Source organism: Stegostoma tigrinum, chromosome 7 (genome assembly GCF_030684315.1).
Source record: "Stegostoma tigrinum isolate sSteTig4 chromosome 7, sSteTig4.hap1, whole genome shotgun sequence".
NCBI lineage: Eukaryota > Metazoa > Chordata > Chondrichthyes > Orectolobiformes > Stegostomatidae > Stegostoma > Stegostoma tigrinum.
The window spans coordinates 42,105,235-42,119,309 of record NC_081360.1 but is presented as its reverse complement, the minus strand read 5'-3'; the positions used below and the strand labels follow the sequence as shown (position 1 = coordinate 42,119,309).

The window sequence follows — 14,075 nt, the reverse complement described above, 5'->3', positions numbered from 1 at the left end:
GTTAAAGTAGAAGTGTCTGGTTGATTAAACAATTGTTTAATTTATTGTCTCACTGAAACTATTTCCAGGTTACGAACATGACTTGCATTACGATAGAGATTGTTAGGACCAAAGTAGCCTCAGGTCTGACCCCTACAGGTTTCTTCTTTACTCTGTCTCAGTCCCCAAGACGCCATTATAGTACAAAGTGCTTCCAACATGCAATCACTTATTAACCCTTTCTCAACTATGTGCAACACTGTTATCTGCTCATGTCCAGGAATGGGACAGAAAATGGGATATTTATCTAAACTGAAATTTTAACCATCCTGAAACGCAGATACGGCTGAGTATTGTTGTTCAAACTTAACAAGATAACAGGTAGCCACTTGCTGCCAACTTATTTCTTGGTCACTGCCTTGACCAGTCAGAGTCAACACATCTATGTTAAAATTTCAAGAAAGCCTGACAGTTAACTTCCAATTATAATTAACTGATACGTTCTACATGGCAACACTTCTACCAATCAGTGTCCACTTGCCAACTAATCAACACTCTCCTCTCAAACAGTGTAAATGTTGTTTTTCTCATAAGTTTGTACTCTTGTGAATGGTTGTGATGATAATGATGTGAAAAGCTTTGACAAAACATATTTTTCCTGCAATACTCTGAGGTCAACATCAACAAACAACGATACACTGGTGAGCTGGCATGTTATTATATGGGATCACAGAAGTGGGACATTCCTGCTACTAGCAACTTTAGGTTATTACTTTAGAATAGATAACTGGAAAGGTTACAATGTTGAAACTCTGTTTTTCTGATGATCTGGTGTATTAATGGTTATTCTTTGCTCTGGACTTGCAGGTTGATTTCTTTTCACTGAAATAAAAGTGTAATTGCAGCTATGGATGAGGCAGTTCTATCTGAACGTGCACATAGCTGGAGAAATGCAAAAGATAAAAGGAAGGCTTGGGCAAGAAGCAGAGACTCTTGGCAAATCTCTGAGACGGAAAATGGGTGTGTTGCAGAGTCTACTGTGCTATCAGAAGAAAACAGACCAGCAGATCTGTCCCTGTCTGGACCATCGTCTGAAGGTAGGAGTTTCTGTTGCATACGATATGTAAGATTTGTGTACTTGATTGAATGAATACTGTGCGCATGGTTAATTAGGTTGATTTTCTCTTTGTGTAGTCTGAACATAAACATTTCAAAAAAACCTTCAACTAACTATCTGGAATTGCCGGCATTGGTTAGATGTGTGCACGCCTCTTTGTTGATGTAGGTATTTGGTCCCACTCCAATGTGCAACATCTTTAACCTCCCTTATGAAATAGTACAGAAAACCACCAGTCGTACTGACTTGAGGCAAGTAGGGATTGCGGAAATAATCTCGAAATAAATTATTTAAAATGTACCAGTGATTAGCTTTTTGACTAGCTCATCGGCTAGATATAGTTTCTTTGATTAAATTCAATGTGAATTGGAACGTTGTCTCTGAAACAGCTACTTACTGCTTGATCTAGTTCATCTTTCAAAGTGAAGATGACCATCTTCTTCATATGCAGTGTCTGGCAGTATACTGATGGATATACCTGTGACTGCCAAGGCCAATGTGCCTTGCAGTGCTTTGCTGCATTCTGGACAGGGCACTGTGGAGATTGATATTCAGGTGCTGGCTCAGGATTTCATCTCTTTGCATTTTCTTTCTGACTCTGTGTGCTTGGTCCCAAGTTTAGTTTGGGAAACATGGTCGGCATGGACGAGTTGGACCAAAGTGTCGGTTTCTGTGCCTTTTTGCTTGATTGCGTCAAATGCAGAGATCATGCACAAGCTGATAATGGGCAATGAAGTCAATGTCAAAATCCCTAAGTGAAAGCTTTCACAATGTCCTCGTTACTGCTTTTTGTAACTACCACAGCAGTGTACTTCAAAAGCAAGCTCTGCGTAGAAAATTCACTCTGGTATTCTGGTTTTGTGACCAGCTAGGTCAGCCGTGACTGTCTGAGTATAGTTTGGCTGCTTGTTCTGCCAGATGATGAGTAAACACTACGGATAGGAATTTCCACCAAGATCCAACAGTTGAAATCACTCATATTAACAGAATGAAGGGAATAGTGCTCGAAGAATGGCAGACAGCTTATGTGGCTCCTGTGTTTAAAAAGCACGTGGGACAAGTTGGGAACGTTGGAGACCAAATAGCTCCATGTCAGCAGTAGGAAAGAAATGAAATCTTAATCAAATATGCCACAGAAAAGCATGACTAATAGTCATCATTGATCCTAACAGGAAAAGCCAATATTTTTGATTTTTTTTGTTTGGAAAGAAGTAACAGTAAGAATGAATAAGAGTAATGTAGCACAAATAGTAAGTCTGGATTTCCAAAAGGCCTTTGATAAGGTGTTGATTGAAGATGTATAACTAAGGTCAAGGCATAAGAAACCTGGTGTCAAGTAGCAGACTACGTGGAATAGGGATTGTGGACGGTTCATCAAACTGGTAGCAGGATGGAAGAGGGGATCCATGAGGATTGGATCTGGGACTGCTATTAACAATTTACATATACAATTTGTGGTTGTTGATTCCCCAGAGGGACCAATAAACTTTTAAAACAGTTACATATTTACTCGTGACCTACACAAACAGACTGTCATCAAAATAAGCACACCAAGGTTAATATTAACTAAATGTTACTTCACAGGCAACTAATAGACTAAATGACGAAAAACTCTTTCCCACCTCCCACCCCCCCACTCCACCCATTTTAACACAACAGAAAAGGCCATGTAGTATTTATACATTAGACTGTACCCTTTTGTAGATGTGTAGTTTTAAGTCCAATTCCTCCTAGAACGAATAGAACCCCCTCTCCCTGCTTTGTCAATATATACATTCTAATATAATTTCAAAATAACATCCCTTTTCATTCAACTCTTTGAACATAATTAAATGGACTTCTAATGCAAATTTTCTCTGACAATTTTATGGTCTTTAACATTGCTCAACCCTTGGATTTTATCCATACAGCCTTGGCTTGGTGGTTATAACAAAAAACAGCCATTTATTCTAACTGGCATAGCAACACCCATAGTGGGCCTTATTTCCCCTTGTTGGTCTCACCAGCTCTGGGAGTCACAGTCCGATAAGATCAGCTTCTTTTGAAGGCACTAAAGCTCACACCTGACATCACTGCAGCTGACCCAGGTCTCCTGTCCCCTTGTCAATGAAATCGAATGGGCCTGTTCTCGGCAGAATTCCCTCAATACTCAAATCATCCGTCTTTACAGGGCATTCTGCTAAGTGTAAATTGACGTTTAAAACATAATTATCTTACAAAGTCTAATAGTGGTACTGGAATCAGAAATATAATTTCAAAATTTATAAAGGACACCAAATTGGGTGGAATATAGTTCATACCATAGATGATAAGAGAAAGGAAGGTTAGTTTTCAGACGTTTCGTCACCATTCTAGGTAACATCATCAGTGAGCCTCTGAAGCGCTGATGTTATGTTCCGCTTTCTATTTATCTGGTTAGGTTTCCTTGGGTTGGTGATGTCTTTTCCTGTTCTTTTTCTCAGGGGATGGTAGATTGATTTGGAGGCAATGTGTTTGTTGATGGAGTTCCGGTTGGAATGCCATGCTTCTAGGAATTCTCGTGCGTGTCTCTGTTTGGCTTGTCCTAGGATGGATGTGTTGTCCCAATCAAAGTGGCGTCCTTCCTCATCTGTATGTAAGGATACCAGTGATAGTGGGTCATGTCATTTTGTGGCTAGTTGATGTTCATGTATTCTGGTGGCTAGCTTCCTGCCAGTTTGTCCAATGTAGTGTTTGTCACAGTTCCTGCAAGGTATTTTGTTGATGACGTTTGTTTTGCTTGTTGTCTGTATAGGGCCTTTTAAGTTCATTAGCTGCTGTTTTAGTGTGTTGGTGGGTTTGTGGGCTACCCTGATGCCAAGAGGTCCGAGTAGTCTGGCAGTCATTTCGGAAATGTCTTTGATGTAGGGGAGAGTGGTTATGGTTTCTGAGTCCGTTTTGTCTGTTTTTGCAAATACAAGCTGGAAAATTAAAGGAAAGAAAGGCAGATTTATGTAGCCCCTCGTATCTGTCAGCTGTGGCATTGTTTAGGAGCATTGTCACCTTTTGAATCACAGGGTTTGGGGTCGAAAGTGTTTTATGTTTTAGCTAAGCCAAGTCTACACCTTACCATATGGTAGCCTTGTTGCTACCATCCTCCTTTTAAACGTAAAGGTCTATAGGCCCTGCTCAGTCTTGTACAGTACAGGAAATTTATTTAAACTAAAAGAGGCTGTTCTATTGAACAAAAGATAGTTATTCGAGTGATAGCAACTAGTTACAGATTGCATTGATGTAATGGGGATTTTTAGAGGCTGGGTGTAAGATCTGACTCCTTTGAAATCTGAAGCTTTTCTGCCTGTAATGTGGTGCTTATTGCACTTCTCTGTATGAACACTTTCACACCCATGTACAGTATGGGGCTTGAACACACAAGTCAAAGTTGACACCGTTGCGCCGAGGCATTTCTGCATGGTTTTTTTGTATTTTTTTTGGATGAGCTATTAAACTGAATTTCACAGCTGACTGTGCGGTTATAAAAGATCCCATCATACTGTTTTAAAGAAGAACAGGGAGTTAAGCTTTGCTGAGGACGCAGAGGATATCACCCAATAGTCCCCAGTTAATATTATTAATGCAAATTACTACCTAGCCTTTATTGCAATTGTGTTCGTGGGAGTTTACTGCGTAATTGGTGGCACATTACTGCTTTAAGAATACCGGAGAGTTAGTCGGCAACAGCAACAAATTTTCACAGAGGGAAGCAGTCTCCAGTAGGACAAAAGAAGCATTCGAGAAGCAAACCTTTGTGTCAGAGCTGATAGAAGGTGCAGGAAGCAGAGTGGACAAGGAAGAGACTTAAAAACTAGTCAGACTGGGAAGTGATGGAGTCCTTAGCGAATAAGGAACTGTGGAACCAAACCTGAACTTTATGAATAAATTTTCAAATCCCTATTGCAAAGTGGAAAAACAAAATTACAATTATGATGCAAAGACCTGACTGGGAGGGTCGAAGGATACTTTCTCTTTAAAAACTTGTAAGTTTTAATGTTTCCACGTTGAGTTACAAGTCCAATTGTTTCTACAAAAAGTACAATTCTTAATATCCTCAAAGGACAAATATAACAACAAGATGTAAGTGATTAAGCTAGTTCAGCAGCTTCTGAAAATTTTGTTCAAAATTAATGCAAAGTCATGTCCTGAATGAGTCACACAGCTAAACTAACTTAACTTAAAATATATTTAATTAATGTATTTACTTACATTTAGCAAACTTCTTTGATTCTGACTAACTTGGTTTATGGCCTTTGTGAGCAAACTGGTGTGCAAAAGCAGTCTCAGAATTTGGAGTGTCTTGTCCCTAACATTTCAGATCTTTCAACATGGACAACGGATACTAACACGGAAGAAAGTATTCCAAAATGATCTAAAAGATATACTGACATTAGAAGTCAGAGTAAAGTGTCTAATGCACTAATCAGAGCAGCTACAGAGCCAGTGCATTGCTATCTCTCCATGTCCTGTTTATGAACTCTGCCATCATTAAAATGACCTTAATTTTGCTATCTTTTCAATGCATGGGAGAGAGGAATGGTTGGACAAATCAAACTAAAACATTGCTAATGAGACAGCACAATTCATTTTGCCATTGGAGATGCACCAAATTCAAAATTTGTAAATTCACAAAAATTAGGTATCTGTGATAACAGCAGTATGTACTGGATGAGCTATTAAACTGAATTCACAACTGTCTGGATGATTATAAAAGATCCCATCATACCATTTTAAAAAAAGAGAAGCACCTTATCCTGTGTTTTTACTTGACCGCAGTAAATGCCTCAAAGTGTTAGACAGGAGTATTATAAAGCAAAACGTAGACATCAATTTAAGGAGTGGTAGGATCGATAACCAACAGCTTTGTCAAAATGGAACACTTTAGAAAACACCTCAAAGGAGGAAAGAGAGGGAGAGAGGTTGTAAAAGGGAATTACAAAGCTTATAGCCAATGTAGCTGAGAGCAAAGCCAAAATCAGAGGCATTCAACAAGCCATACTGAGAGAAGTGCAGATAGCTAGAAGGGTTAAAGATTTGGTGGCGATCCCAGAAACCAAGAGAGGACCATCTTATGATTGTTATCTTCCAACTTCTAACTCTGGCCTCCAAGTAAATGTAGGCAATCATTTGAATTGTAATTTTCTTCGGGGAAACTTTCTCAAACCCTATTTCCCCCACACCCCACACCCCCGCACCCTCATTTATCTTCAGTTCAAAATTCCAATTCCCAGAAAAATAAACAAGTATTCCTAGGACATGTAAATCATAATTCTACCATTCAAAAGATTTTTATTGGCTGTAAAATACTTTTGAGACATTGTGAGGTTATAAGAGAAAATTAGTCAGAATTAAATAGTGCCTCTCATGATCATTCAACATCTCAAAGTACTTTACAGCCAACACAGTCCTTTTTGAAGAATGGTCAATATTGAATTATGGGAACTGCATCAGCTGATTTTTAAGAGAAAGTACTTTTTTTTTCCTTTTCTATCCTCCTAGTCAGGTCTTTGCATCAGTATTTTAATTTTTTTTCCACTTGCCCATAGGGGTTTGAAACTTTACTCATGAAGTTCCAGTTTGGTTCCACAGTTCCTTGTTCTCTAAGGACTCCATCACTTCCCAGTCTGACGAGTTTTTACCCTTTTCCCAGTCCACACTGGTTCCGGCACTTCCTACCAGCTCTGACACGAAGGATTTCTTCTGGAATGCTGTTTTTTTCCCAGCCGGTGACTGGTTCTCTGTGTGAGAATTTGTTGCTGTTGCTGACTAACACCTGAGTATTCTTAATGCTGTAATGTGCTTAATGTAGCAAGCTCGCTCTCTATTTCCAATTATATTTCCTCCCTGATTGGATGTAATTTGCACTATATTGTTATGTTGAAGTAGGTAAGCCATGATCCTGTCATTGGTCATCATGATCACCATTTGTGGTACCGACCATCAGCAGCTGGTGGTTGGGAGCCAAATACACGAATCCTCCTTTCTACTCTGTGTTCACAAAACGATAATCAGGTTAAACAGCCTCTCGTGGTACAAATCCTCCTTTCAACACTGAGCTGATGGGAATATTCCATCTAGTACAGGATTAAGCACTATTGAGTATGAATGAGAAGGCATATAAGATAAGTTTTCACTGCATGATAGCATTTGTATAAGTTATGCTGACTAGCTAAGCATAGTTATAAAAACTATGAGAAGCTAGAGATGACACATTTGTCTCTCCTGGGATATCATGTTTGACTGCTCAGTTCTCCACCCAAGAAGGTGTGACATCATTAGATAGGGTAGAGCCAGATACAATCTCCAACATTAGCCCTCTATAGAAACATTACCTTAATGCCTCTCATATTTGTTGAGATTCTGAGTATTTTGTATACTTTAGAAGCAGCATTTTTAAAAAATTACTTGTGAGTACAAAGTCATTACAGATCTGTTCAAGGTCTTTTAAATTTTCAGCAGGTTTTGACTTTTAAGTGTTTTAAGTTTATAATCATGTCAGTCACGGCTAATACATTGTTAATTAAACAAAGAATGATACGATGTTGTTAATGCTGACGTGATCTATTTTGACAGAAAATGGAATATCAAATGAGAAGATTGAAATTTGGCTTCAAGATTGTGGGTAAGTTGTTTCTCTTGAAGAAACATGTGCTTTTTAAATAGTGTGTTAAATGCATTCAAAATTCACAAAATTGAATTTTATTTACTGTAATTTTTTCATCTGTCAAATAATCTAAATTTAAACATGAATGTGCACCAAACAATTAACTGAATTTTTTTGGCATAAATGCCTTTCTATTTTTGTCAACCACTTTGCTGATATCAAGTATAATGTGCAGTTGCACCCTGAGGAGTTTAGAATAGTTCCGGGGAACTGCAAAATCAAATGGTTTACTTCTACAATTCGTCTCTTCATAACAGAGCTACACTTGTATTTAGTTTCCTTTGAGCGTTCAAGGCATGCCTCGGTGCAGATTTTTACTTCAGGAAAAAGCGGGTTTAAGGCAAGTACCAAATGTTACATAACAAAAGTACTTCAGAGAATTTACAAGTTTTTCTTCAAAGTTGATGTTATTAGTGCTGATAGAAGACCCTCATGATTAGCAAAGTTATTGCTACAGTGTCCTCAAGTGTTTGCATAGGAAACAAGCCACAAAATCTGCTTGGCTGGGATATCCTCTTGAGTTGTGAAATTCTAGGGAAGTGTTGTTATGGAGTTGTGAATCCGGTGTATCCTGCCTATGGTGTATTGGCCTGGAAAGCTGTGCCTCAGTCAGCAGTGAAGGATCTATTTTTCATCCTCTTCCTGCAATGTTTTCATGTAGAACTGCTGGAAGATGCAAGGAGACACTCCTCAACAACATATTATGTGGCATTCTCCAAGTAGGGTGACCCATGCTCAAAATTCACAAGTGACAATTGAAAAAGATTTTTAAACAAAATCCTCAAGTGTTTTTATCAAAAACAGTAGGCATGTTCTCGACTTGCATTTCCCTTTCATGCACCCACATATTTACTCCAGTCTACCCACTGTCAGGCATTTTGCTTTTCCAGAAAGCAAAGTGGAAAGGTCTTCCCTATGGAATTCTTCACAGTAGCTATTTATATTCTGTGAATGACTGCAATAGAATTGCAAACCTGAACCTTCTGTCCATCTGGGTCCCCTCTTCTATCTAATAAAGGGAATCAAATTTTTTTGCATAAAATGGATGTAAACATACTACATTATAGGCTGGATTTTTGTGCATCCTTTCACTATAGGAACCTTGGCTACTGGGCCTGGGTGATTGTGGGAAGGGCTTGACCAGTCTCCTGAAAGTGGTAAAATTTCCAGGCACTGACGTGGGATTCCCAGCCAGTCACACTGGGATGTTGATAATAAAATGTGAGGCTGGATGAACACAGCATGCCAAGCAGCATCTCAGGAGCACAAAAGCTGACGTTTCGGGCCTAGACCCTTCATCAGAGAGGGGGATGGGGAGAGGGAACTGGAATAAATAGGGAGAGAGGGGGAGGCGGACCGAAGATGGAGAGTAAAGAAGATAGGTGGAGAGAGTGTAGGTGGGGAGGTAGGGAGGGGATAGGTCAGTCCAGGGAAGACGGACAGGTCAAGGAGGTGGGATGAGGTTAGTAGGTAGCTGGGGGTGCGGCTTGGGGTGGGAGGAAGGGATGGGTGAGAGGAAGAACCGGTTAGGGAGGCAGAGACAGTTTGGACTGGTTTTGGGATGCAGTGGGTGGGGGGGGGAAGAGCTGGGCTGGTTGTGTGGTGCAGTGTGGGGAGGGGATGAACTGGGCTGGTTTAGGGATGCAGTAGGGGAAGGGGAGATTTTGAAACTGGTGAAGCCCACATTGACACCATATGGCCGCAGGGTTCCCAGGCGGAATATGAGTTGCTGTTCCTGCAACCTTCGGGTGGCACCATTGTGGCAGTGCAGGAGGCACTTGATTTATTTTGAGTATAAATTGAGTTTGCATTCGTGTTTTTATAAAGTGTCCTTTTACAGCAGTAATGACATGACAGAAATTTAACTTTATTACACACAGTGAAAATTAGATTACATAATAGTTCTGTGGTGTGCTATGAGCAATGTCAGAACATTTTGTGAGAGAATGACTGTGGAAAAATCTGGAGACCAGTCCCTTTGGGAAAAGCTCAGAAGTGAAATGTTAGTTTCGTGATGAAACTGAGAATCAAAACACTAGTGGAATTTTTCTCTTATATGAACTTAGAAATATTAATGAAGTGATTTATGTTTACAATTTAAAACAAAAACCGGGCTGAAAGAGAAAGTACTGTTCCAGAAATAGCATTCAATTGATAGACAATGCACAGTTGCACTCTGTAAATTTTTTTATGTTCAAAATAGAAAATAATTTTCTGTTAAGATGATGAAGCTGTATGTAAAAGCTTGTGCTTCACAAAACCAAAGTTCTTTCTAGCAGTAGCTTGTTTGTTCTAGAACTATTCCATGTTCAAAGTTGTTCATATTTTAAGGAGCTTAATCAAAATTCAGGCCAGTGCACTTGTAGAAGATGAAAGAGTTCCGGTAATCTGCGTTATGTCTTCTTTGAGTCATTTGGAAACATGAAGAATTGTTGGCACTTAGCTGCTCTTTTCCGTAAACTTTTGCCAATTAACATCAGCTTTGTCCCTGTTGTAGAACTTTGCCTCTACATCAGAATGTAGGTTCAAGTCTCTTTCCAGACATTTGTGCACAAAATATAGGCAGGCATTTGGGGACTGAATTGGGGAAGTGCTGCAGTGTCAAGGATGTTGCTTTAACTCACTTGAAATACAAGGCCCACTGTCCTCTGAGGTAGAAATGAAGCACTCGTGGTACCTTTCAATATTGAGTAAGAAATTTCCCCAGGTTTATTGGACAATAATTAATCTTGAGTTAACAACTCAAGACTGAATAACTAGTAATTTTGTTTGTTGTTGTTTATGAGACTCTGCTTTGTGCACATTAACTTCCATATTTTCTACTTCACCAAATGTATTGCAACTACGCCCTTGCAACACTGCTTATGTAGTGCTACAGTGCTACACAAGTGCATGGTTTTTTTTCGGTACAATTAAATAAGAAAATCTTCATGACTTTTAATAGAAGGCAATAGAAAAATGAAAATTACCTCAGTATAAGGCCTTTCCATTTTACCCTTCCCCAAAAGATTTTATTACACTTAGATTACCAAGATAATACAAAATATTTTTTGCATTTCATAGCCTTTCCCAAAATAAAATATTGTTTGAATATGAGCCACTTCTTATTGTGAATTTTGATCACCCAAATATCAATTATTTTTTGGGTGAATTCTCAAGTTGTACTATACTGAATGCAAAAAACTTTAAAATGTTCTCATCCAGCCACGCATGCATTATGAGTGCAACGTTTGACAGGATGGAATAACATGATTTAGTAAAAATGTACTATCTTTTTAAAATAGTGTGGATGTTTGGGAGATAGTATGGTGAAAAATTGCGTTATTGCTATAAGATGATAATTCAACTTTTTTTCTTAATTGTGCAAGAGAAACCAAAGGGTTTAGCAAAGAAATAACTACTAACTATTGCATGAAATATGACTAGTTCACATCGTTTCTATCAAGGATTATCTATTGTACCCAAGATACAGTTTCTAGGAAATGAAGGTGATTTCAAGTAACCCTGACTTGGTTGTAGGAAAACATTCTCTTTGCAAGGGCGTAGTTGCAATACATTTGGTCTGAATCTTCCATTCTAGGGCAGCATTCTTATTTCTTATCCAGATTAGACAAAAGCTTGCCCCTGTTATAGGATTTCTATTGGCTGAACCTCTGAGGCTGAGCCTTCAAAGCAGAAGCGGGTCAGAGAAGCAGCACTCAGCAGCCAAATGGAATGATGCTGAAACCGTGCCATAATACAACCTATTCCATAGTTTAAAGGCTCCAAAGCTGTGTTGACGGCAACAAAGAGAAGGAAAGTATTGTGGGGAGAAATTGGGAGTAGATTGCCCAGTGGTAAGATGTCAGGGGATGAGGAGGGTGGGTGCTGGTGAGTGAGAGAGTAAGATGGCACATGGGTGTGGGAATGATAGTTGGGGACTGTGGCAGCTAAATTTCTAAGGATTTAATGTAGGTTGGGTGGGGGATATTAAGGCTGATGCTGTTGGGTTGTGCTGTGCGTGGCTCTGTAGGTTGGGAGAGTCCATCGGGTCAGGAGTGTCAGGATGGTGTAGGGTGAATCATGAGGAGTAGGGTCAGGTCCACTGGAAGTCACTGGGGCCATGTTGTTGGGAGGGAGTGTAGTGTTGGAGTCCAGGTTGTCAGGTGCCAGGAGAAAGTCAGAAGAGAGTCATGGGGTTTTGAATATCTCCTGAGAAACCAGAATAGGCTGTAGTTGAGCAAGAGTAGGTGAGTTATTTGTTAGATTAGATTCCGTACAGTGTGGAAACAGGCCCTTCGGCTCAACAAGTCCACACCGCCCCTTGATATATTCCACCCAGACCCATCCCCCTACAACCCACACACACCCCTGAACACTATGGGCAATTTAGCATGGCCAATCCACCTAGCCTGCACATTTTTGGACTGTGGGAGGAAACCGGAGCACCCAGAGAAAACCCACTGAGACACAGGGAGAATGTGCAAACTCTGCACAGACCGTCGCCTGAGGCTGGAATTGAACCCGTGTCCCTGGTGCTGTGAGGCTGCTGTACTAACCACTGTGCCACCGTGCCACCCTGACATTTGGGTGGAGGCGGTGGGAGTTCACTTTAACAGTAACTTAGGAACTGGATCATGATTTAATTCCTCTAGTTTTTCCTGGTGAACTATTAAGCCAAGTGAGGATAAAACTAGAACTTAAACCATTGGTTAGAGAGAGTCTAAACAAATGTGTTTTTTCTAGTCAGCATTTTATTCTGACTGCCTTACATCAATTCCAACAATACTGAGTACGTGTCCCTCATATTAAAATGCACCCAGTCAGGCTCATGTCAAGTTATCCTTACTTTATCTCAAGCTGTTCTCTGTTTTCTACTTCCACTTGGCCTCAGGCTGCTTCAAAACCCAAAAAATAGTAACAGGTGACTGGGGACAGTCTGAAGTTTCCACCCTAACTCAGAATTTGGGATATATTTGGATGGTTCTAGTCATGGTTAAATTGCCCCATCAGGCATTTTGACTGATTGACTGCTATCCCTGGACATCTACATGGTTCCAGTGCAGAACTCGTTCCATGCTTCAGCAATGACTTCTCTTCTAATCATAAGATCAAGGGCAATGTGTTCTTGCTGTTGTGACATATTGTCACAATTCTTTTCTTTCTTTATTAAAACTGGGTACGTAAAGAGCCCCCTGTATTTTCCTCTGATCTCCTGTGGCATGTACATAACACAAGCATTCTAGTATTCAGCAGCTTTTCATTGCACTTGTGCTTTGAAAGGAGAGGCAGATTTTCATTTATTTTGGACCTTTCATGACCTGACCCTGGCTGAAAGCTGTCTGGTGAAGTTTAGGACAATTGTAATCGTGTAAGCAGCATTGTTGTGGTGTTGCTCGCAACTTTACAGCTTGTCAAAAATCCTCTGCCAGCAAGAACTTCATTTCGACAATTATAAACCTATCCTAGGATCCTGTCCTTTTTGGAAGCTGTTCCGTCATGATAAATAGAAACTGCTGATATGACGATCCTTCTCTTACACTTTTTTGTCTTTTTGTTTATTTAAAGTAGAGAATGGATATTTAGTAAAAGATAAGTTTATTTATTAAGCATTTATTGTACATTTACAGACCACCATTAGGAGCATCTTTGGAAGAACAAAGTCAACTGCCCTTGAAAGGTAAATTTGATTTTTTTTTTAACCAATGGACATTGTTTGAATTAGTAGACAAGGTGATTTGTTTTGGAGGTATGGTTTCAGTAATTTTGTTTTTGTTTTTAATGGCGTTGTTCTTTTAGAGTCAAAGCTTAAAAATATAACTTTTATAAAGTGTAGTGGTGACATAAAGACATTTGAGAAGTGTAATGTACGCATAACCTTGTAAATGTTTCAACAGGCACAGGTACAAAGAATGGATGTAGTTTTGAGGATGACCTGTCCCTTGGTGCAGAAGGTAGGTACATTTTCTGATGAAGAATGTACCGTAACATTCTTATCCCAGTCCTTTGTATTCCATTAGCTCATTAATTTGTGAGTTACCATTTTAAAAATGAGTGTATTTGTAGCATTGGCTTATACAGTTAAGGATTGTTACTGATATTAACCCTGGCACAGAAAAACTGCAGCTTATTAGGTTTCCTTAACAACTGTAGAGCCATTGCTTAAAGATTGGAATTTGTAAAGTGGCCAATGCAAATTTTTAGTACAAGGCAATATTCTGGAACTGTCTTTGAAAATAGCATTTCGACATTTTCCACTAGTTTAATTTAGAAATTTGTTTGAAATTTAGAATGATGCCAGTTATTTTTCCAACAGCTATCTTG

The 14,075-nt window shown here is 39.4% G+C and overlaps 1 protein-coding gene across 5 annotated transcripts in view; it reads left to right on the top strand.

Moving 5' to 3' along the window:
* itprid2 (ITPR interacting domain containing 2) overlaps positions 1–14,075 on the top strand; it is a 141,893-nt gene that overhangs the window by 68,765 nt on the left and 59,053 nt on the right. For all 5 annotated transcript variants that reach the window (XM_048534652.2, XM_048534653.2, XM_048534651.2 and 2 more), the window contains exons 2-5: positions 847–1,076; positions 7,682–7,730; positions 13,382–13,431; positions 13,649–13,705. In XM_048534652.2, the coding sequence (XP_048390609.2) occupies positions 887–1,076; positions 7,682–7,730; positions 13,382–13,431; positions 13,649–13,705 (346 nt within the window). In that variant the 5' untranslated portion in view covers positions 847–886. The remainder of the gene's footprint in view (positions 1–846; positions 1,077–7,681; positions 7,731–13,381; positions 13,432–13,648; positions 13,706–14,075) is intronic.